We start from the raw sequence: 25,717 nt of genomic DNA on the forward strand, positions 1-25,717 counted from the left end.
ATGAAAGACTTCTTAAGCTTATATTCTACCTGCTTAGGTTAAAACTTCCCCAAGACAGTTATTCTCAAGCCTCCCCAGGAAAGGGGGTGAAGGGACTTGGAATCCCTATCCTCCCAAAATATCCCCAAGTGACCTTTCCCTGAATTTTTGTGTAAATCACTTGGTGGTGGCAGCAATACCGTCCAAGGACAAGGAAAGGAATTTGTGTCTTGGGGAAGTTTTAACCTAAGCTGATAGAATATAAGCTTAAGAAGTCTTTCATGCGGGTCTCCACATCTGTACCCCAGAGTTCAGAATGGGGGTGAACCCTGACATGGTGGCAGCGATGGGATAAACTGAAGGTTCAAATCCAGCGTCTAGAGTACCTCCATAGCTGGGATGGGTCAGTCAGCCCTTTGTCCTTTCAGAGCTTCAGTTTGTAGCAAAGTCCCTCCAGAGGCAAGAAGCAGGACTGAAGACAAAATGGAGGAGATGCTGCAGCCTTTTATAATCTCTGCCCTCTGGAAGATCACAGCAGCAAGATGGAGCCTGGAGTCACATGAGCAAGCCACATGTCCATGCATGACTCAATTCTTTACATGCCGACACCATTGTTTACATGTTAGTTTGAATGTTCCCAGGAAAGCTCAGAGGTGGATTGGCGTCTTCCAAAGCCCATTGTCCGTTAAATGTTTCTGGATTGGGCACTTATTGAGAATAGTCCCTTCTCAAGGAGCTGACCAAATGCTTCACTGAGACTACTTGAAATCAAATACACTGAGATACAAGTACATAGCCAATATCTATAACTTCAACTACCAAAATGATACACCCATACGAATAGCATAATCATAATCAGCAAATCATAACCTTTCCATAGACACTTCACACGACAACCTTTATACAATATTTGCTGCAAATATCTAACAGTGGTTGCAACAATGATCTAAACGGTCATAGCTTATGTCAATAATGTCATAGCAATAGTGTCCCACATGGCATTGCAAATCCATTCTTCTTTCCTAACTTTGTTATATTAAGAGAGCAGAGACTGTCCTTGGATTTAAGATTTACTAATTGCTTCCATGCTTTTTCTATATCAAAGACTACTTCTGCCACATTTGACAGCTTTCTTTAAAAGTAAACTTCTAAATCATTCCTTATTTGTTCATCCTCAGGTTTAAAGATATTCATCTTTCTTATGATCATCTTTAGAGGCAATTTCCCCAATTTCACTTCATGATGGCAATGCATTGATAATCACTTCCTACATATTCCCTTCTGTATACGCAGATATCTTGAAGTGACTATTAAAACTATCTTTGTACACCAAAATGATCTATTAGATATCGCCTGACTGCATTACTCAAAATCAGTGGGTTTTTTAAAAATTTTGTTCTGAGGAAAGTGTGTTTCTCCAACAACAAAATGGTCAAGTGACATAATTCAAGAATATGCTCGCCAATGTTGTTAAGTGAGCCATGTGTGCTCATTATGTCCATCATGCCATGACTGACTATCCCAACTACAGAATTCGTATCACCCTACAATAAAAATCATGTTGTGGGCCTTTGTTGATGAGATCCTGAAGAATGTTACTGAAAGTATCTTGATCTTCCTCATCATATACATTCGCTGGGGCATACCATTGAATAACTATCACGTATATATAGTGTGTTTGAAATCTCGTACATTACTGCCATTAACCAGTTCCCAGTCTAAAATGGTTCTTTGTGTGGTAGATTTCAAAATCAATGCAACTTCTTCTATTCTTCTATCTGATGTCCAAGAGTGAATCATATTTATTTCTGTTTTTCATTTTCATTTCATCTGCACCTGGCCACCTGCATTCACTCATACGAAGGATGACTAAATTGTAATTTTCCATTTCTTGGGCTGACTTCCCAATCTGTAACAGTCCTCACATTTCAAAAACTAACCTGAAGTTTGGAATGAGCCTGCAGCAGTGAGATCTTCAGGATAACAGCATCCTGTCAGAAGAGTTTGGCTGATATCCATCATGCTGTCCATTTGAGGTTAAGGATCAATATTTGGTGTCTTATTTGTTCTTCTGTTCCCATAATAAAACTGTTCTATGGAATTAGGCTGTCAACATCATGCCCAACTCCCAATGGGTTGGAGGACCAGGAGACTGATTTTTGTCTGGTTTCTACCCTTCTATCTGTCTGGCTTGGGTGACCTTACCAGGAGAATTATGTTTGAATTATTAAGAAAGTATTCCTGACCCCACCTCAAGCAGCTGAATGGATTTCATTCAAAGATCCAATAAAGATTCATCTTGAAGCTGAAAACAAGTAAGGACAATTTCAGCCCAGTAGTAGTATTTGGGAAAGTTGAGAGCGAAAACAGAGGAATATACATAAAAGTTACCATCTTAAAGTGTTGATTTTTACTACCAGTATAATGTGCAATATAACTGAATTATGGCTGTTGGGGGAACGATACATTTGAATTCCCTGACTTTTGTGAGTTTAAAGTGTCAGCTATAATGTTGCAACATGGTAGTTTAATGCAGTAAAAAGGAAAAGGAAATTAAGAGTAGAGGAAAAAAAGCTCTGGTTATGTATTTATAATGCAGGGAAGGGCATTATTTTCCACTGAGATTATCTCTTAAATCCCAGTGGCAATAGTTTTAACAATAAGCTAAGGACTCTAATTGTATCCATTAAAATAGACATTAGAAAAGAGCTATCTTCCCTCTGTCTGCCTCGTTACTTCTCCGAGACAGACGTTTGACTTGCAAAATTTACCCAAACCACCAACTAAACAGGCCTACTAACCAGAATACAAAACAAAAAAACAAAATACTCCATGTCCCCTCTCTCCCACCCCTCCGTTTGTTACAGCTAGAATTAGATTGTAAATGCTTCAGAGCAGTGACTGAGTCTTGCTATATGTTATTTATTATTTGTATTATGATAGCATCTAGAGGCCAATGCCCCATTGTTTTAATTTTACCAAAAATAGTCCTTTCTTGAAGAGTTTACAGTCTACTAGGTAGAGTATACAGAACGAGGCCCTCACCACAACTGGAGTTTTTGGGAGCTATGATAATACAAAATAAGATCACAGAAAAGATTATTTGCACTTGGACAGCACATTACAAATATTAAGGAAGCTTAAACAGTTCTGTGAGGTAGAGAAATATTACTCTATTTACAGATGAGGTAACACTAAGGAATAGATAAACAAATTAATTGCCTAATCTACTGATCACCACAGGCCTCAGATGAGTTGTCCAAGGTCACAGCTAGTAAATAGCAAGTCCAGAAACATAATTTAACACTCCATCCTCCTCCAACCACAAGACCACAGCAGTTACTGTTACAACAATGTAAGAGTCAGTAAAGATGCTTTCAAATTTTATGAATGTTGCAGATGCCTTCTCACAGCAGTTTATTAATGAAAAGCACAAAACCTATTTCAAAAGTACAAAGCCAAGTACTTTTATGTTCAATATCCGCTACCTAAAAGCAATGTAAGACTGAATCACACATTCATTAATTTCATTTTGATTAGGTTGTCTAATCAGCTTTTCATTTTTATAGGAAAAAAATGAAATCTCATTATGCTGCTCCTGAGAATAACAAAGAGGGATGTGCTGCTCTAATCTTGTTTCCATAGCCACTACAATACACTAGCTATTCCATATATGGCAATATTTCATTACGAAAATAAAATTATGCTGGAAAAAAAGGTCCTTGCTTTAAAGTTCTTCCAGGAGTCAGAAGTGGTGAGAAAAATTCATGAACTGAAATAGGCTGTATAAAATTTACTAAACCAAAACGATATATCATTCTAATTTAATAGGCAATTACTATTTTTTCAAGAAGGTTACATTACAAAAAAAAAAAATCTGCTACATTACAAATTCTTGGTGGGAGCACAGGATGGTGCTTCTGTGGGGGAAATGGGGTTTTGAAAGAGGAACTCCTTTGGTTTCAGCAGAAATGGTAGCTCATAAATAGGGTCTCTTAGAGTTTCTCTTAGAGTATGAAGTGTACAAGTAATGAAATTCCAATTTTTGAAAAACTACCTATGAATAATTGGTCATACATTATTTTTACATACATTCAACCACGGCCTGAAAGTTGCACAGGGCACTAAATAATTTTAACACAAGAGAGAGAGAGAGAGAGAGAGAGAGAGAGAGCGAGAGCACATGAGTGCTCACTTTTGTTGGGAATGTTGGTATGGAATATATTTTGTTGGGCTTAGAATGCATATTTTGTGATGTTTTAATTATCATATTGACATTTATTTTTTGTGTACACATGAATGTAGAGCTCGTGAAATGTGCTGTACTGATAGCAGTTAAAGAACAAAGTCATGTAATTTGCCCTAGAAATGGATATAGCATGTCCAGTGGCAATGCATGTTTCCCCAGAAAAAAAGGTAATTCAGTCTGCATGCCCATTCCACCCTTGGGATTTCTGCTACAACTAACAACAAGGGTGTTACTTTTGGTGGTAATATGGTACCATGTCCACCTGGAGTATAGGTCTACAAGGAACTCGAAGACAATCATCCTATCTCAAATACAAGTGATTGAGGAACAGGCATGAGGTGGTAACTTTGTTAGTATAGAATTGGGCCAAATCTGATCTAGTGTACTACAGATGAAGAGTTCCAATTCAAATTACTAGTTATCTATTATGAACCTATTTTAATTATTTGTGTAGAGCCTTAGCTTCGCAGCAGGGAATGCTTTTTTTTAATATTATATATATATATAAAATATGTCTTTGTAAAAGGTACTGAGAATGGGATTGACTTACACCCAGTACCTCCCATCCCATCTCCATTTTGCAGTTGTCCAAGCAATGACAGTTATCTGTTAGCAAGTTGCATCGTTCAGCCTCTTCGCAGTTTACAGAGAGTGCACCAAAAGGAAGCTTTTAAGGAGGAAAAATGTGTATATGTAGTATTCCCCAGGACACACCTTCTAGTGCTAAGATCACCATATATATCAGTCAGGCTAGAGAGTCTGCAAATCCACCCCAGGACTATGAAGAGTGGCCATAAATTTAACACAAATTTAAACATGAGTAGAGGAAAAGGCCTATCTTGGCCCATGATTGCACAACTCTTCACAGCTGCTGCTAAGGCCAAAGATTAAGTACTTTATCATATACACAGGGCAGCAAAAGTGCTTGGGAAACCGACTTACTAATCAGGGAAAGGAACAACATTTCTGGAATATGGGAGTCAACAGTGTAGGCTGGAAACAACTACATGTGCACACAAAACAAAAAGAGAAACAGGCTTTTCAAAGGTAACCACCTTTCCTTCCTCTTGCTCCTGCCTCAGGTTGTCACAATACAATTACCAAAGCAATATCAGTTAGTTAATAGTTAGCAATTAAATACCATGTTCATTTTTCCTCTCTCTTTTTATGGTCCTAATAGCTGTCTTAATAGATGGGAAAGAACAATTGATTTAGTCATCAAAAATCAGTGATGTCTTAACATTTGCTAGTTGGCCAAAGGGGACATTCTGCAAATATCAGATATAGTAAGTACTTGGCCAATTTCTACTCAAGAAGCAGTTCTCCCCATTTTGTTTTGGGGTTTTTTTGGTGAAGAATATTGTGAGTGGGGAAAGGGAAAAAAGCTTGATGTATTAATAAGCCTCTTTAATGCAGGAAACAAGCCATCTGGAAAAGTATGCTTTGACATAAGAAAAAGCTTAACCTGCAGTGCTGGAAAAATAAAGGCTCTATTAGATATTCTGAAACTTGTCTTTCTGAGATAAGACTTCAAAAATGTTCCTTGCAACTACTAGATAATGAAGTCTACTCAATTTTGATTTATGAGCTCTGAGCTCTACACTTCAAATCTATTTTTATAATTGAAACACTAGTATGAAACAACTTAAAGCAAAAAAGTCTTCTAATTATGACAGAGTAATGATTTTAAAGTAAGGATGATCTACTGTGAAAGCATGTAAGCTCATCCACTCTACATAAACTTAACAGTAAAAAGAGTCAAATCCAGGAAATAACTTTCAGAAAAGTTTACAGTAGAACTTCAGTTACAAACAGAGTTACGAACTGACCAGTTAACCATACACCTCATTTGGAACTGGAAGTACACAATCTGGCAGCAGCAGAGACCAAAAAAGGCAAATACAGTACAGTACTGGGTTAAATGTAAACTATTTAAAAAAAAAAAAAGTGAAAGTAGCATTTTTCTTCTGCATAGTGAAGTTTCAAAGCTGCATTAAATTAATGTTCGGTTGTAAACTTTTGAAACAACCACCAGAATGTTTTATTCAGAGTTACGAACATTTCAGAGTTATGAACAACCTCCATTCCCAAGGTATTCATAACCCTAAGGTTCTACTGTATTTTCAGGATGAAAAACAGATTCTCTGTATGTTCCCAGGATCGCTATACATCTTTTGGATCACGATAATTTTTTATTTTTCTAAAATGCAGAATCATTCTTTTTTTTTTTAACAAAGGTACTGCAATATGCATTTTGCACACTTTACTTCTCATATATTGTAATATTCCATTTAAAAACTGTGTGAAGAAACGTTAAGACTGCATTCTTAAGCATCCATAAGTCAGTAATTACAAACCTTAACTCTGCTCTTTTGTGTGCATTATAAAACAATTATTAATTACAAGATCAAATACTATTTCTCAGACACAATCTTATACTTTTTTTTCTACAATCTTAAACACCAGCAGAACTATCAGGCACTTTTGACAATTTTACCTAAACTTAGGAGCCTAAGTCCCATTTTCAAGAAAGACCTAGGCATTTAGGAGCCTAGTCACATTGACTTTCCATATGACTGACTCCTGAAAATGGGAATTAGCTGCCTTTGACAATTTTACCCTTTGTAATTCATTTATTCTTTTAAACGTACTGTTTTCATTGTGATAAAAGCTCAGGAATATCTTTAGTAACAGACTCTTATTTCAGGAAAAGGTTTTTAAAAAGGGGTCTTTGGGGAGCTAGCTGCTCACATGGTGCTGGGACTCCTTGTTTGTAGCTGCTAAACTGCCTTGAAAGACACCATTAAATAGTTCCCTAATTTTTTTAATGTAATCTATTGCTGCATTTTTATTTTTATTTTTTACAGGGATGTTAGGGGACCTCAAATTGGAAGAAGGTGGTCTGCTTGCTAATAATCGACGTGGAAATGTCCATAAAACGATCTCTAGATTAAGATGTGGTTCACACTCTAAAACAGTTTGAGAACTCCTGCTCTATGGTACATATTTTAATAATTTAGTGAGTTAGCAGTATCATGCTTTACAATTTCAGCCAGTTGTACCTCTGCCTTTAGTTACAATTCAGGAGAGGGCTCAATAAATTAGTAGCTTAGCTAGTTACACATTTAGATGGCCCATATGTCAGCAAATATCAGTTATTACTCTTTATTTATTTTACTCTATTTAATGGAAACTCTACAGTATTCAAGAGTTCTAGAAGTGGCATTCTAAGTTGTTCTTTCTTTCATTCACTTTCTAGTGTACACTGTTCTTTTAGTCATAGCCACCTAAATATTTCTCAGAGTTACACCAGTCTCCAAACCACATCTGAAAAGTGTGCCACAAAGTGTAAGGGCAGAGATCTGAAGAAATCCAAGTGGCTGTTTTCATTTTTAGTTACAGCATTTGTCACACAAAAATGATGTAATTACTTTGCAATCATATTAAAATGCAGTCACCCGCACAAAGGCAAAAAATCTCATGAAAATATGTTCTATTGGTTTAATAGGCATAGCTCCATTCTGTTACCTCTACCTTACAAGTTTTCCTCAGAGACCCTTATTCAAGTCAAAAAGGTTCAAAACACAACAAAAAGTAGAAACTGCAAATGACTGATATAGGTTCATCGTGTAAATCAAATGATAATCAATACATAAAATATATTCAAGAGTCTTAAACCTAAAATTTATAGCATGAAACTGAGTAAACAATTTATTGGAATGTGTGTTTTCATCCATTTTCAAACCTTTGATAAAACTAAGTTCCAAGGAAAATTAAACCATCAAGATGGTTTCAATATTCAGAAGGTGATAATCAGTAACATTTGTTACATCAAAAATTGTACATCAAAAATGTTCCTCCATTTTATACTATAACTGCTATTTCTATAAATGTGTGCAAGTAAAGCCTGCAGTAATCTCAGTGTCATTATTAAGACTTCTATATTTTGTATTCCAAGGCATGCAGTCCTTACACACATGCATTTCAGATAGATAAATGAAGACCTTTTGATCTCAGATTTGTTGTATATTATAAAGCTTGTTTCTGTATTACCTTAAATGTATTCATATTACTATTTTTCCCATTAAATGAAAAGTATCCTATAAAGTTTTGGAAATTAAAAAGTTCCAAGTTTTAAACAGCAAGTGGTAGAACAACTCATCTAAAAATGGAATGATTTAACACTGTCAGCAAAACTAGAATTCAGAATCTGTTAATATGTTGCAGGACAGGAACAATGAGGTCCAGTGATTAGGGTGGTAGCCTGGGACACAAAGCAGACACCCTGTGTGACTTTGGACTGTCATAGTCACTCTGTGCATTAATTCCTTATCCGTAAAAAAGGATTAATAATATTTCCCTTCCTCACAAGGGTGTTATGAGGATAATATATTAAAGATTTTGGGGGCACTCAGCTACTGAGAGTACAAGGTCTTTAAGGACCTAAGTTAGACAATTATACAGATATCTTTTAGTTCTTTTATTTGTATTATGCTGCTGTCTAAATAATCATTTTTTCTTAATAACTGCTTAAATACAGTGGATACTGAAGGATAAATAGACTTAAATCCCATTTCACAGTTTTCAAAAGTCAATCAATTTCTTCCCAAATGAGAAATAAATGCTTCAAGTCAACATACACTGACAGAAAAGATTGAGAGATCTGGAAATATTAAAAAAGGCCACTATGATGATAGCCATAGAAGCTTAGATGCAGTAGCATTGATTGTTATACATAAGGGCTTTCTGCTCTTGTTTTTGTTCTGAAAGCTTAAAGTTATGAAGAAAATCTCATTTGACTTCTCTGGTTCATATAGATACAGTATGAAATATCTTGAAGCAGTTACCTGTAGAAACAGTGTGTAGCCCAAAATGCTTTGGTGGTTTTAGATCAGTTATGCTACAAAACCTATTCCTTACGTATGTTGTATATATAATGGCAATTTCCAAAAGGGAAAAAAAAAAAAAAAAAAAAAACAGTAAATACTCATGAAAGCAAAATATATAGAGATGTTTTAGTCAGACACTCAGAAGGAGTCTGTTGAAAATTATTTCTTTATGATTAGAAAACATTGTTGTTATAATACCAGAGAAATTAGGTTTTCCATTCTTTTCTCAGAAACTGAGATATTGTATTTGGCTGTATTTAATCCAGGAAAAGAGAATAGCCTTGTTCATAAGCTTTTATATAGAGAAATCAGTGGTCTTGAACTTTTTCCTGGGAGACAAGGAGTCGTAGAGAACCTATCAGTACATTTCCCCTCATCTTCATAGATTGTGGTAATAGCTTCATAATCAATGACAGACTGAGAAAACATGTAACAGCATCCTGCAGCGTCTATAGATGTCAATAGAAATGGAAACGGGACATTTAGGGAATTCTGAAGAAGCGTCAAGATTTCTGATGTTGGATCTGGGAGATCTCTCATAAAACAGAAGATGAAGGAATTAAAACCTAATTTAAAAACCATTTTGTATGTGAAATCAGAATTTTAGACTATTGACCTCATGCTCTATCTTCCTCTGAGGTAGTCTGCCAAGTTTCTTGAGTCACTTTAAGTCAGTAGCAACAGGTAAAATTTCCACACTTCAGTTATTTCTTAATTTAAAGAATGTATAATAATAATTTGTATTTCTACTTTGCCTTACACCCGAGGACCTCAACGCAGTTACAAACAAATTATGGAAAGACTCCCATGCACCCACTGAAGCACAGCATTTGATAAACTGTACAGAGTGCTAGACAGGCCTTCTTAAGGGAAGTCAGAGTGGACACTTCCCCTGACAGGGTCTATTATGTGAAAAGGAGGCAAGTACATTTAAATGATCTCAACACCTAAAGATTTACCATATATCCTGAAAAAATCTCTGCAAGCAAGAGGTAGAAAGCCACTGATTCTTATCTATTTACACTGAGTGACTTGATAAGACAAAGTGAAAACTATATTAAGTAGAAAGTAAAGAGATTCAAGAAGTAAATTCCAAAGTGCTCTCTTGATGCTGGTCAACAGCTATACACAGACACAAACCCACACTTTGTTTTCAAATTGTTTTTAAGTTTACAGCCACACTTTTAGAATAAAATCTCTCAACATGTTCTAAAAAGAAAATGCAGTCCAGTAACTGATATTGAGAAAATGCTTTCTTACCAAGCTTCAGGCAGCAAAAAGGAATACTCATGTGGTGAAGTGGTCTCTGGAAAATTAGAGAGAATTGCCAGTCGATGTGGAAGCAGGTCTGAACCATGGTACGTAAACAAGATCTCTAGGGCTCTCACATTGCTTTCCTACACCAGAAAATATAAAATATTCTGTTTTACACTATGAAAACAGTTTAAGAATGATTCTGCTTACCAATTACTGCTCAGCAAACACTACAATTCTGATATCATCATGCATTTTTAAAGACTATGAGTGACTAAAACATTTATCTCATTTAAAAGTTTTCATAATCTGGAAGCTTGACAGAGCAGAGGAATCTTGTCCCATTTTACAGTCAGACAAAGATAATCAAATACAACATTCAAGATATATTATTCCGATTTTTAAAATCACTCATAGCTTCAAAACAGAAAAAAAAATTGGATGCATTTCAGTATGTGGTGATGGGGAATTAGTTAGTGTTAACAAAAACAGCAATTTAAATGTTTGGGGGGAAAAGAATACTGATACCCGAGCATAAGTTCTTGCTGAAAGTACAATATTCTGATTTCGGAACTTCTTAAAGAATTCGGCATCATATCTCTGCTCAGCTGCATGAGGCCCTCCAAGGATTTCCTTTAAGGAAAAAAAAAATGTTCAATAAAAAAATTATTTAAGTATGTGATAAAAGTCATATTAAAATTCTTGCATCTTAGATTACCTAAGGAGTGGACCCTTACACTAGCCAAAAACTAATATAGCTCAGTATGTTATTCTAAAAATGATTATCTATAGAAGCAATTTATGATCAATGTAGATTTCTATCATTTCCACTGTCATGCTGTACATACAAGTATTCTAACAGTAACACTCATCTTCGAAGTCTTAGTAGTTGGCGAAGCAATTAAGGTTTAAGTCTAAATATTTTTGGAATAAATACCTGGACATATAATATGCACACACTTAACTTTAAAGAGACGTTATCAACTTCAGAACGGACACTTTTGTTTTGGTTTGGGTTTTTTGCTTACAATTGTTAAGAGTCACCTTAAATTTTGTTTCATCAGTTTACTCTGTACATTTCATAGTACTCTGTATATAACCAGTTGCTCTGTTCCCCCACAATAGTCATTACCCCTCCCTGCCATTTCTGTGGGTCTTCCACACAGCAACAAAGGAAAGAAAAAAAATTGAAAAACAGTTAACTATTGTGACTGTAAAACCACACACACACTCAAAAATCAACAAGATGATAGGAGCAGTTGTCCTAGCTGAAACTTTTTACTGATTTTTTTTTTTATTCTCTAGATTTCAAGTGGATGGTGTCCGTTTAAGTAGAGTAAACAAAATCATTAATGACTATTTAAATTTATGAGAGAGAGAGAGAGAGAGAGAGAGAGAGAGAGAGTTGTGAATTTAAAATTTGTGAGTCAATTTGGATTCCATATAATCCACTAGCTTTGTTCAAACTAAGTGAAATTTCATATATTGGGGGGGGAAAAAAATCTACTGAATGTTTAGTTTCAAACCTCAAATGAATGTAGCAACTCCACACTTTTAAGCTTAAATTACTACCATATAAGTTTACTGTAAATTTCAAGTGTTTTGCTTCTAATAGAATCTAACATAGCCGCTACGTGCATGTCTGTATTTGAAAAAGGTAAATTGGTATTTCCGTCACTGTGGCTTGGCTTTTGCTGTAAGTTGCTAGTATAGACAGGGCTCAGACATTTCAGACGATGTTTCATGAAAAATGCTTGAGCAGATTTTCATGGTAGAGTGGTACATCTGAATGGCTCTACATTAACTATTACAATGTCTGTAACACTGATGCAAGGGATATGTGGTAACCCATTTTCTTCATAAGCTATGTTTCCCCAGAGACACATTAAGTTTCCCATTTTCATAATCAAAGATTTCAGTAATATTATACCCATTCAATGTTTCTAAGCACAACAGGTATTTTTTTAATTACTGCAAACAAATACAGGATGAAACAATGATATCTAATAGAGAAGATTGAAAATAGAACAAAATAAGTCAGAGAAACAACATAAGCTATTCACAAGACAGGATCTAAGGACTTAACCCCATCTCCTCACCTCATAAGTTGCAAGTCTATCTAAATAATTTAATAATTTCAGCCTGCTTCGACAAAGTTCCTTTTGTTCCAGTGTTAGTCTGTTTTGAAAGAGAGAGAGAGAGAAAGAGACCACTACATTTTCAAGATTGCTTCAGTACATTAGCATAGTATCTAAACTTTGAAAAATAGACTTCTATTTAAAAATATATATATATATTTATTCGAAGGCAACAAGACAAAAAATGTTTTACCAGATCTATATGTTGGAAGCGCAACAAGAAATTCAATAAACTGAAAACTTTCATAATAGAGTGCTGATTGAAATTGTAACCATTGTCCAAAGAAGAAATACAATGTATTAAGATAATTATGACCATGGGATTATGTATTTATAAACCTATGAATTTAAGCAAAATTAGACCTGACATATAATTTACTTTGAGAAGTTCACTGATAGAAGCAGTTCTTGATGCTTCTTAGCCTCCCTTTCCTTTCTATTTTCTGCTTCTTCATCAGGTGACAAAAATTCTTCATAGGGGACTTCATCAATGTCCACCTCTCCTGGTAAGATAAATCTGGCAGAAAGAAACAAAAATCAATGTTGATAAAAAGATATGAAGAGCTGGTTATTCAGTCAACAGATTTTACACAACTTTCCATCTGTATCTTTTGTATCAGAATTGATTTTTACTGAATCTGGTGACAACAAATTAATTATCTGAAAAACAATTTTGCTATTGTGAGCTTAAGTGATGTATTCTAAGTATCTGAAATTATAGGGAGGGCATTCTTCACATTTTCTTCACAAAATACACAAGGTTTTCATCTGTTAAAAGTTTACAAATTCTACAAGCAACAGAGTTCCTGATACTATTTCCACAGCACATACTACTATATGTGGTAGTTATTACATATACACCCAAGAAGCAATTATATATCACCACTGTATTGAGTTGCTACAGAATGACCTGCATTTGTTTTTTCTCCAATCTTCTGTACAAAAGACAGAACCAGACCATGTTTTGTTTCCCTGATGCATTTTTTTTTTAATTTTAGCTACATAGCTTAAGAATTAAGGCAAAAGCAGCTATTAAAAAAGGCTAATTCAACACTTACTCTTGGGGGAATTCTGGGCCACTGCACACACAGAGAATTCATGTACCACTCAGAATTCCCCCACAAACACCACAGAAAATACATCTTGCCAGAAAGGTGATGCAGTTATGCCTTTCGTCCACCAGGGGCCACTGTGGCACCAGAACAGAGAGCAGCCATTCCCGGGACAGTCCCAACTGCGGATAGGAAGAGAGCAGAGGCCACCTTCCTCACAGCGCCCTGCCTGTGGGGCCGTTAGGAGGCATGGAATACAGAGGGGACAGGGAGTGTGGGACACAGAAAGCTGCTGTGGGTGTGGAAAATACATTTCTGTATTGTAGTTTAAATGCATTATTACTCAGAATTCTGTATTAATATGCATAGTAAGTAATCTATTTGTCAAAAACATTTCCTGAATCTTTTTTGTTGTCTGTATTGTTCCAGGCATACTTGCTGACTGGTATTTTAAAATAAATTACCAAAATAATTGAAACTGGCATGACTATATGGTGTTATTTTGACAAATAAAATATACAGAATTTTAAAATATTGTGCACATAATTTTTATTTTAGTGCAGAATCTTTAATTTTTTGATGCAGAATTCTCCCAGGAGTAAACACTGTGGTTCAAAATAGTCTAAGAACATCAACACAGGAATCTGTTCCAAGTAGAAGCCGAATTTTGGAAATATTTTGTGCTGACTTCCATATTATTGTCTATATATTCATGTCCTCTCTATTGCATTCAACTTCTGAAGTCACCATTTTATTTATTTTCATTCATGAGAGAACTTGACTGCTATCTTTAGTATTGGTTACAGCTATTCTTATGGGAACATATTTTAAAAACCATGTCCTGCAAAATCTGTTAAGATTTCAGTTTGTAGTTAACTGACAAATTCACTGCATAATTCCAAAGCAGAGAAACAGGATACACAAAAATTATTCCAACAAACCTGCCACCATCTTCTCCTTTTCCAATAGCTATGAGAGCCTCCAAGTCTGTGCCCTTTAAACCATACTGCAGCAACTCTTTGGCAGCATCCACATTCTCAGGAACTCTTTCCAGGCATTCATGAAGAACCCAGGACCGCTTCTTAATTTTACTCTAATCAAATGACGAAGAGTGAGAAGTAAGCATAGTGGAATATGTTATAGCCAACCAAAGCACTGAAATCAGTGTCTTCCATTTTTTTCAGTCTGCCTATCTTCCATTTAGAACCTTGTCAATTTAGTCTGGTGACTGGGAGACTCAATGTGAATTAAACAAAAGAATCAACCAGTAAAAAAAGCAAGGAAAATGCATCAAAATATTTTGTTTTGAAAACTACAGCCTAGTTTTATTTATAGCATTTCCTAATCTATCAGTAAATTAACTGCAGTGTATTGGTTAGCATTAATGAATTAGTAGAGTGAGACCTCACTACAGCACTCTAATAAATCTTTGCTGACTAGCGGACAGAAGCTGTTTGTTTAAATTTCGGAGTTCCTAAATCTCTAACCATTGCTTTTGGTAGCAAGATAGACTACACTTGAAACCAATAAATAATAAAGTAATACTGTTCTCCTTCCATTTAAGGATCACAAAGCACTGTACAAAAGATGTTTTTCCCAATTTATAGAGGAGAAAACTAAGGTACAGATGTCAAGTGACTTGACAAAGGTCACCCAGCAACTCAGACACAGAACTAGAAATAGAACCTAGTTATCCTGGATCTCAGGGCTCTAACTATTCTCCCTAGTCAGTATGGCAGCTCTGTGCTGACTGAAAATTCTGCAGTCTGATGACAGCATACAATTACTCCCATCTCAGTGTACTATATGGCTATTTTCAGCATCATCTCCTTCAGCAAGGGCTGCTTATGTGATCAAGAAGTGAAAGATTACACTATGAGGTGTTCCAGTACATGTTCTAGATAACATATGGAGAACAATTGCTAGTACAATATTGCTATGGGCATTTTTTCAATTAGCATTTGGCTTAGAGATAATGTTAATTTAGCAACAGAACTTCAACTTTAAATTATCTGAGGCTCATAAATCAACAATACCTTCAACTAAATAATTAAGACAACATGAAGACACCGGCTTGATGCATTATTTTCTTCCCAAGCCCACTGAACAAAATGGGAGTCTTTCCATTTACTTCAATGGGCTTTAGATCCGGCCGCTAGCGAATTTAACAAGGTCAGTCCCTTCTGCCTTAGGTGAAATTCATGAAGGACAACTCTTCAAATTGGTATCAACATTTGTTACATAAATTAGAACATGATTTCAGTTTCTACAAGGATATTAAGAAATTTCTTTCAACTTAAAAAACATACCAGGTAGTCTTGAATAGAAGCAATGTTAACAGTTGATTTCCTCCACTGTCTTTGATATACAAGATCAGAATCTAGACCATATGCTTGAGCCAAAGATAAAGCTTCACCATATTCTTCATTATCAATCTAAAACAAAGTACATGAACGTAAACATCTTTGATAGAATGGAGTTGCTCTGTAATTATTTGTGAATACTGTGTGTGTTTATCTATATCTATACACACACACACAAACACACACATATAGTGAATATAATAGTCTAATTAAATAGGGATCCCAAAGGAAAAAACAAGCAGGAAAGAAAAATAATGTCTCAAGATATCAAATTCTCCACAAACACTCGGGGCTGTTAAGAGACAATCCCAGAACAGGTAAAGACACGTGCATACTGGAGAGCTAAGAACTGTGACAGGTTTAAAAAGGAACCGTTTCTCAAGAGAAGAGGGAGTTATTCAGGGGAAACAGTCTGACACATTCGCACCCAACTGGAGGGTCTGAAGAAGTTAAACCAGCATAAGTTACCAACAAGAAGCCTTAGACAATAGATGTGTGTCAACTGCGTGTTATTTTAAAACTCTTTTTCTGTATATGTTTTGGTCCTTTTTTTAAAAAAAAACACCCAATATTTAGGTTTAAAGTAATTTCTGGCCACTATATTCACTACTGGTCACAGTCTTCTCTGCCAAAATTGAATTGGGCCTGGATACTGGAAGAAACTATTAAACAATTAATTTATAAGCACCAAGAAGATAATAGGATTAGAAGGAGTGGCCAGTATGGATTTGTTAAAAACAAATCATGCCAAACCAATCTAATTTGCTTTTTTGACAGGGTTACTGGCCTAGTGGATTGGGGCGGGGACAGGGCACCAGTAAACATTCTACTTCTTGATTTTAGTAAGGCTTTTGATACAGTCCGTACTCATAAGCAAAATAGGGAAATGTGGCCTACATGAATTTACAATAAGGTGGGTGCACAACTGGTTGGAAGACCGAACTCAGAGTAGTTATCAATGGTTCACTGTTAAACTGGGAAGGTGTATCTAGGAGGGGTCACACAGGCATCAGTCCTGGGTTCAGTACTATTCAATATTTTCTTGGACTTGGATAATGGGGTGGAGAGCATGCTTGCAAAATTTGCAGATGACACCAAGCTGGGTGGGGTTGCAAGCACTTTGAAGGATAGACTTAGAATTCAAAATAATCTAGACAAATGGAGAACTGGTCTGAAATCAATAAGATGAAATGCAATTAAGATTAAGGGCAAAGTACTACACTTAGGAAGTCAAAAAATCAAATGAACAACAACAAAATGGAATGGCTAGGTATTAATACTGCTGAAAAGGATCTGGGGGTTAGAGTGAATCATAAATTGAATATGAGTGAATATGATGCATTGTATAAAAGGCTAATGTCATTCTAGGGTGTATTAACAGGCGTGTCATAGGTATGACATGGTAGGTATTTGTCCTGCTCTATTCTGCACTGACGAGGCCTCAGCTAACATATTGTTTCTATCTCTGGGCACTACACTTTAGAAAAGATGTGGGAAACGTGGAAAGAGATTAGAAGAGAGCAACAAAAGTGATAAAATATTTTAAACCCTGAACTATATGGAAAAGTTTTAAAAATTGGGCATGTTTAGTCTTGAGAAAAGACGACGGGGGGCAAGGACCTGATAGTTGTCAAATTCATTAAGAGCTGTTATAAAGAGGACAGGGATCATAGAATCATAAAATATCAGGGTTGGAAGGGACCTCAGGAGGTCATCTAGTCCAACCCCCTGCTCAAAGCAGGACCAATTCTCAACTAAATCATCCCAGCCAGGGCTTTGGAGATTCCACCACCTCCCTAGGTAACCCATTCCAGTGCTTCACCACCCTCCTAGTGAAATAGCTTTTCCTAATATCCAACTTAATATCCTCCCCCACTGCAACTTGAGACCATTAATCTTTGTTCTGTCACTTGTTCTCTGCATCCACCCAAGGTAGTACAAGAAATAATGGCTTAATCTGTAGCGAGGGAGATTAAGTTAGATATTATGAAAATCTTGATAAAAATATCGGGGGGGGGGGTGCATTCAGAGAAACTAGAGGGGACAGAGGTGCAGCTAGCCCTGTAACCATGATACCATCTATGTCAGTGGACATTACCATAGAATCAAAGAAATAAAATAGCATATTAATTCTGTCCCCTGGCCAATACAGGATTGTTTCACTGAATATATTTATCAGGGCTTTCTCTAGTCTAATTTTAAATGTCTAACGTGATGTAGCTTAGCCCACCGTCCATAGTCTAATGAATCTTATACTTTCTGCTCAAATGATCCTTAAGTAACTTGTCATTTGAATTACATTAATGCAGGTTCTCTGTTTTAATCACGTGCCTTCCAGCTGGTGGACACACTGTGTATTGTTGATACCTCTCTCTCTTTCTCTCTCACTCACATACACCCCTTAGAAATACGTGGCTAGACCCTTGTATTACAAGAAAAAAAATTAAAACAGGAAGATATCAAAGCTGGTCTTTCTAAAACAATGAAAAACAGTTATTTTATGTTAATCTTTATTGTTGTCCTAGTCTCATGCTGTATAGATCTCAATCTCACCTTTCTCTGGTAAAGCTCCTCTGGGGTTGTAGATCTTAAACTCACAAGGCGGTAATTCTTTGTAATAGTGCGTGAACGTTTCCGTGGAGGAGCAAATCGCTCCATTTCTGTCACAAAATACAGGCCTTGCTTTAGGTAACTGAAATATCTGGCCTTGGCAGAAGTTACATCATCTGAGTCAGAGTCATCTTCTCTTTCATCTTCTTCACCAGGCCTGCTCTCCAAGCGTAATCTCTTTGGAGCCAGTTTTATCTCGCACTACACGGAAAAGCAATTCTTAAACAGTGCAATATGTTGTTGTTAGTTTGCTCCCAAGCTGCCTGATTCTGGAAAATGCTGAGCATCCACAATTCACATCAACTTCAGGATCAAGGACCCCGCCTCCTCCCATTCCCGCACATTAAAACATTAGCTTGTAACCTGTAATTTGTACTTCAGGGATGCTTCTTGGCTCTCCATCCTGGACTACAGACCCGATCCAGAGCCCACTGAAGTTAACAGAAAGACTTCCATAAATCTCAATGGGCTACCAGACGGACTCTGTGTCCTCTAACAGAGGCAGGAAGCCATACAGGGTGGGGAAGTAAGAGGAAATCCATATCAGTTCTGTCATCAGAAAACTTAGCTAACACGTGAGTTAAACAGTATGCAAACTAAAAAGTCACATATTTAATCAATTATTTGGAATTTCTATATCAATGTACTAAGCTTCTCTCTGATTAGGTCAATGTTAACATCCTGAAGGAAGAACAAGAAGTCACTGATAGGAAGCTTTTCAGGTCTTTCAGTTAACGTCATTTCCATAGTAATGCATCTTTTAATAGACATATGAACAAACTTATTTATATTGCGATCATGCTGTTCTGAAACAAGTATTGGCAACAACTATGATATAAAGGTGTTTGGTGCTCGTTTGTTTTGTTTTTAATCTGTCTTACTGGGAAAGGGGAACAGGGGATGGATCATTTGATGATTTACCTGTTCTGTTCATTCCCTCTGAAGCACTTGGCATTGGTCACTGTGGGAAGACAGGATACTGGGCTAGATGGACCTTTGGTCTCATCCAGTATGGCTGTTCTTATGTTGCAAGACCAACATGTCATAACAATTTCACAGGGAAATCAAAGATTTAATTGCTTGGATTGAAATAAAATTGCAGGTATACATTATTATGGAGGGCAACAGGCTTTTTTGGCATAATTTAAATAAATGAAAAAAATTACAAAAACACATTTTACATAGTTTGTTTTTAATAGCATTTCTTCTCTGAAGAAGGGATAGGGACAAATACTCTATTCCCCACTTCAATCAAACATACCCAGTATCCATGAGACTTCAAGCCAATGCGAGTTTTACTTGAGGAAGGATGACTCAGGTTGCAGGATTTTTCATACAATTATATATAGATATAAATATGCATTTTAACATACACACAAATTGCCATTCTTGCTGTACAAATTTGTAGATACAAATTTTCTTGGTTACTGTATATATCATAGAATGAAAAAAAATTACACACGTGGACAAGATTATTTTTCCTTCTAATTAAAATAGTTTGAAGAAAACCCATTTTTTCCAAGTAGCACAAAATTAAATCAATCAAAAAATCTATACTGAAACTAAGCACATGTCTCAATAGAGTGGGGCCTTGTTTATTTATACTTATGACCAGAAAATATACTGCAAGTGAGTGAATTCTGAATATTAGCCAGAAAGAAGGCAACTGAAAAAGCCAAAATTTCAAACTATTTTGTTCATTTGTTTTCATGATTTAGGATAATCCTTCAGAGTACATATGATAAAACAATTTGTAAATGCAATGAAAACATAGTAAGACAAGATTTCATTACAGCATCTACTATTAGGGTGGGAGAGATGGCCATCTTTTGTATAAACGCTTTGGGTTGTGCACATTAGCAAAATAAAAAAAGTGAGGTTTTATTATACTACATAAAACTACAGTGGGGGTTTTCTTAGCATTGTTAATATATGTTTATTACCTCCAGGCTTAGAAATCCTCCATCATGAGTAGATGTGACCTGAGGGGAATTTTCAAACCATTCACATGATTTCCCCAGTAAGTTTTTTAATGTTTTCACAGATGACACAGTCAAAGCTCCAGAATAGCGAGCCAAGATCACAGCATTTTCTGCCCACCAATTTACATCCATTAGCGAGTAATAGGATTCTTTATCTAAAGGAGAAAACAAAACAAACATTTCTAACATTCATCAGCATCACACACAGCCTCGCTTCACTAAGTTTCTATTTTACAGCAACGGTATTTTTAATTACAGTCAACTCTGTATTAACAAAAGTAAAACTGAACCATTATAGATTTTGACTTAACTGCATTACTTTTCAAATATTGCTTGAAAAAACTAATCTACAGCAAGCTGATTTACTTGCACTGAGTAGGATAGGTTTTGAGCATTTGATAAAGATTTGGTACATCACTCCTCAGGACAGCGGAGAGTGAATTTCTTTAGCAAATGCATAGAGAATTACGGATGGGATCCAGAAGAAATTGCATCCAGCTGGAAGACATATCACAACTGAAAACAGAACTCTTAGAGGACCATTCAGGGAGAAAACAGTTATTAAGATGACATTTTAAAAATAGTTACAGTCTAGAATTTTACATTTTGTGGGCAATTTGCTTATGCAGTTAGATATCACCCTTAAAGAGAAGGCAGACATCACCTTATTTTCTAACTATTACAGCACACTCTCCTTTCAATTAAGTTCATTCTTTTCACTTTGAATGATGGTTGTTTGAATTTTGTTACATAGATAATACCAGGGTATATATCAGAAAGTGTAGAAGTGTCTGAACAGCAGCTTTTAAATTGCAGTCATATTTTATCAACACATTTTCCTTGGGCTCTTCTCTGGTTCAGAATGCTGGCCTCTCACTAACTGGCAAAGATTTTTAAACTATAGCTATGAACTGTATTAGCCAAACCCATCTCCTCAAAACAAGGTAGATGCTGTTATTTCTACTGCCAATTATTCTGATCAAGTTAATCAGTGACTTAAGCAGGTAAAAGGGACTATAAGGAAAGACCACCTGTATGGATCCTTAGAAGATTTCCACTCACTGATCTCAGGCAGGCATGGTGTCAACGAGGATTTTGTTTGTTTTAAATCAAGTCATGTAATTGGGCAAAAATAACTTTACTTTTTTGTAACTGGACTTTTCCATTTCTCTCCTAGACAAATCTTTACTCTGATTGTGCATGCCAGGTCACTTAGACTGTAAACTCTTAGGGGCTGGCACCACAAGTAACTTAGGAAAATGCGGCCCTGATCTATGATTGAGACCCAGAGGTACCTCAGCAATACAAAGAAAGTAACAACAAGAAGTATCAATGGAACCATGAAGCTATTAGCTTCTTTGCCGTGAAACTACAGTCGCTCCCCGGGTTATGCAAACCCAACTTACACAAAAAGTTCCCTAAGTTCCATAAGCATTTCTCCCCTTCTCCCCCATAATTATCGGGTATACCGACTTACGCAAAATTCAACTTACGCAAGGCGCTCCGGAATGAAACACTTGCGTAAGTCGGGGAGCGTGTGTACTGGCTATATAAACATTGTTCACATACTGATGTACATGCATGGCATTAACACTGCATGTATAAATGGAAGTACATTAAAACATGCTCTCAGCTAAAATATTAACTGAAGACAAGCAGGCAGACCAACCTCCTGTAGTATTCTAACTTGTTCCTAGCCTTTTAAAATTCACCATGCTGGTGTGGAGGGGAAGGACTGAATTAAATACGAAAAGTGTATTTAGCATTGTGGACTACAAAGGTATGCCTACACAGCATTTTGGAGCCCCCGGGAGCAAATCTTTGCTAGCGGGGCTCACGCCAGCACTCTAAAAATAGCTATGTAGATAGCACTTTGAGGTTGCAGTTAGGGTTGGAGCTTGGGCTCTAAAGCCCACCCACCCACCTCCTTAGGCTTTAGAAACCAAGCTCTGTGGACCCAGCTCTCAGGCTCCAATATATCCCAAGAGGCCTCCTGGTGGACTCTGCAAATTTCTGCAACATACAATGTATTGTTTCATGTATTTCCAAGACAGACATATTTTTGCTAAGCGTTAAGCCTTCCATGGAGCCAGGATCCACAACCTTCTGATTTATCATGAATGAAAAAGCCCTATATTATGTGTAACCATAAATAAAAGGATATTTCAGCTGCAAAGTATGCCTAACAGCGGATTTTAAAATGTTTGCATTGTGATACTCATTAAGCTAGAATTAACTAAAAATTCAAGAAAGATGCACCATTTTGGCAACTATCCTAGGAAAGATTTTAATTAAAACCATTATGTTCTTTAATCAATGTACATTTTTTTTCAGAACATCAATGTTTAGCATAATAATTTGACTACATCACCCACCTTTTATTTTCTTCCTTTTTTCAGTAGAAAGCCTCCAATCTGGATTGATCTCATCATAACCTGGCTAAAAAAAATTAAGTTGCAATGTTACATTAACTATATTAGTAAGCAATCATCTTTAAAAAGCAAACATTTTGCCCCCTTTATATCTAACTACTTCTCATGAAAGGTAACACCTTCAATTTTCCATTAAACTGCTCCGTTATCACTGAGACTACATCCATGTAAATGCAATCCTCATTGGAATGAAATTCAAGCTTCCTTCCCTAGGTCAGATGTACAAATTGGACCCTTTCTTTAAATATTGAATTTAGAAATATAGGAACTGCACAATGGATCAGACCCATAGTCCATCTAATACAGTATCCTGCCTAACACCATGTCCTAAATAAGAAACCAGGATAACCCAATGACTCACCAATCTGGTCAGCGTTCTATGGCAATGGTTGCCCATGAATTTCTCAAATACAGGATATCCAATTAAGCTGCCCACTTTCCCAAACTATATGTGATTTGTTTAACCTGAAGTGTTTTAAGAGAACAATTACTTGTTATAAATCATAGAACGTAAGTGTCACTCTTAAATTCCCCTGCGTCTTAGGAACCCAGGAGCATGTGTTATAGTCAGTTATCTCTGTAACATTTCCCTTGTAGTACTAGTGTAGCAGAGGAATCAGCAGTATTTAGTGACCTCTGCACCTGCAGCTTCTTCCTTTGAGTCCTGGAATAGATTTTTTCTTCATCTTGGAAAGAGCATTCAAAGATGTACAGTAGGAGAGTGATGCTGAATCTCACACAGTGCGGTATCACAAGTCACACAGTATGTGAAAGAAAAACAGCTTTTATTATTTACTGAGTACAGTCAGGATGCAGGACACTGTGAAGATAGAGGCTATAATGGCCGTGCCCCAAGCAATTTACAACACCAAAAGGACACCTCTCGACACTTGAAACACCAGACTGGGTCCAGTTTCGGTGCATGGAAAGTTTGGGATTTGGTTTGGTTTGGTTTTTTTAAAGGAGCACAAAAGCACACTGGTATCACCTGGGGTTTTTTGTGTTTGTTTGTTTGTTGGCATGCCAGTTCTCACCCCACATTTTATGAAACCAAAATGTTTCTGTGCAAAACAGGTAGAAGTTGCATATTTCTGAAATGTTTTCTCCTATAAAAAACAGTTACTAACCTTTCTGTAACTGTTGTTCTTCGTGATGTGTTGCTCATGTCCATTCCACGTTAGGTGTGCGCACGCTGCATGCAGTCACCGGAGATTTTTCCCTCAGTGGTATCAGTCAGGCTGGCTCTAGCACCCTTTTTTTTTTTTTTTTTTTTTTTTTTTTAATATAAATGGAGATATCCTATCTCCTAGAACTGGAAGGGACCTTGAAAGGTCATCAAGTCCAGCCCCCTGCCTTCACTAGCAGGACCAAGTACTGATTTTGCCCCAGATCTCTAATGGGCCCCCTCAAGGATTGAACTCACAACCCTGGGTTTAGCAGGCCACTGCTCAAACCACTGAGCTATCCCTCCCCCCCACCCTCTGGTGCCAAGCACTCATGCGCTGATATAAGAGCCCCAGCCAGCCCCGCACCCTCTGAGTTCCTGCTTGCCAGCTAACTCCAAGAGATGGACAGGAGGATGGGTTGTGGAATGTAAATGAGCATCACATCTCAAAGAACAGCAGCTATGGAAAGGTTAGTAACCGTTTTTTCTTCTTCAAGTGCTTGCTCATGCCCGTTCCACGTTAGAGGACTTTCAAATGGTGCGCAAGGAAGTGGGCTCGGAGTTCATGGACATACAGATTGCAACACTGTTCTACCAAACTTGGCATTATCCCTAGCCTGCTGGGTAATGGCATAGTGGGAGGAGACAGTATGTACCAACTACCAGGTCACTTCTCTGCAGATGTTTTGGATCAGGAACTGGGATAGATGGAGCCTGAGCTCTCGTCAAATGGGCTGTCAAGACGGCAGGAGGGGGAACACCCCTGCTCATAGTACATACGAATGCAGGAAGCAATCCAGAATGAGATTCTCCAAGCCGAACCTGGTAGGCATTTCATCCTGCCTGCTACTGCCACAAAGAGCTGCGTGGATTTACAGAATGGCTTGGTTCTTTCAACGTAGAAGGCCAGGACACATCTAACACCCAATGTATGGAGATGCCACTCCTCCGTATTTTTGTGCAGTTTGGGGAAGAAAACAGGCAGGAAAACAGCCTGATTACTATGAAACTGCGAGACCACCTTTGGCAGGAACGCTGGGTAGAGGTGCAGTTGAGCCTTCTCCTTAACACTGTATATGGGGATTCTGAAATAAGGGCCAAGATTTCTGAGACCCTCCTGGCTGAGGTAATCATTACCAGAAAGGCAACCTTCCAGGAGACAGATGTCAGAGAGCATGATTCCAGCAACACAGAGGGAGGGCCCATGAGTCTTGACAAGACCAGGTTTAGGGCTCCCAGTGGAATGAGTTCACAAATTTCAATGTAAAGTCTCTCTAATCCCTTGAAGAAGCAAATGGACATTTCGCATGAGAAGACCGACCTACTGTCCATCAGAGGGTGGAAGGCCGAGATTGCGGCTAGATGCACCTTGAACGATGAAATGGCTAGGCCCTATGATTTCAGATGGAGCAGTTACTCCAGCATGGACTGGAGGGGTGACCGAGTTGGTAAGAGGCCTCGTTGGGATGATCAAACCAAGAAACACTTCCTTTTGGCAAGGTAAGTCGCTCTAGTAGATGGTTTCATACTACCTAGAAAGACCTGGCGGACTTCTCCTGAACAGGCCAGATTCAACCATGGAGCTTCCACGCGGTCAGGTGGAG

The 25,717-nt window shown here is 37.0% G+C and overlaps 1 protein-coding gene across 2 annotated transcripts in view; it reads right to left on the reverse strand.

Annotated features, from left to right (window-relative positions):
• The window catches only part of NBAS (NBAS subunit of NRZ tethering complex), a 356,127-nt gene that overhangs the window by 274,352 nt on the left and 56,058 nt on the right, over window positions 1-25,717 (reverse strand). For both annotated transcript variants that reach the window (XM_054023471.1, XM_054023470.1), the window contains exons 13-21: window positions 22,892-22,955; window positions 20,478-20,671; window positions 18,478-18,735; window positions 15,871-15,996; window positions 14,503-14,654; window positions 12,889-13,026; window positions 12,471-12,549; window positions 10,900-11,004; window positions 10,378-10,514 (exon numbers count right to left, since the gene is read on the reverse strand). In XM_054023471.1, coding sequence (XP_053879446.1) covers window positions 10,378-10,514; window positions 10,900-11,004; window positions 12,471-12,549; window positions 12,889-13,026; window positions 14,503-14,654; window positions 15,871-15,996; window positions 18,478-18,735; window positions 20,478-20,671; window positions 22,892-22,955 — 1,253 coding nt within the window. The remainder of the gene's footprint in view (window positions 1-10,377; window positions 10,515-10,899; window positions 11,005-12,470; window positions 12,550-12,888; window positions 13,027-14,502; window positions 14,655-15,870; window positions 15,997-18,477; window positions 18,736-20,477; window positions 20,672-22,891; window positions 22,956-25,717) is intronic.

The sequence above is a fragment of the Malaclemys terrapin genome, chromosome 3 (genome assembly GCF_027887155.1).
Source record: "Malaclemys terrapin pileata isolate rMalTer1 chromosome 3, rMalTer1.hap1, whole genome shotgun sequence".
Taxonomy (NCBI): domain Eukaryota; kingdom Metazoa; phylum Chordata; order Testudines; family Emydidae; genus Malaclemys; species Malaclemys terrapin.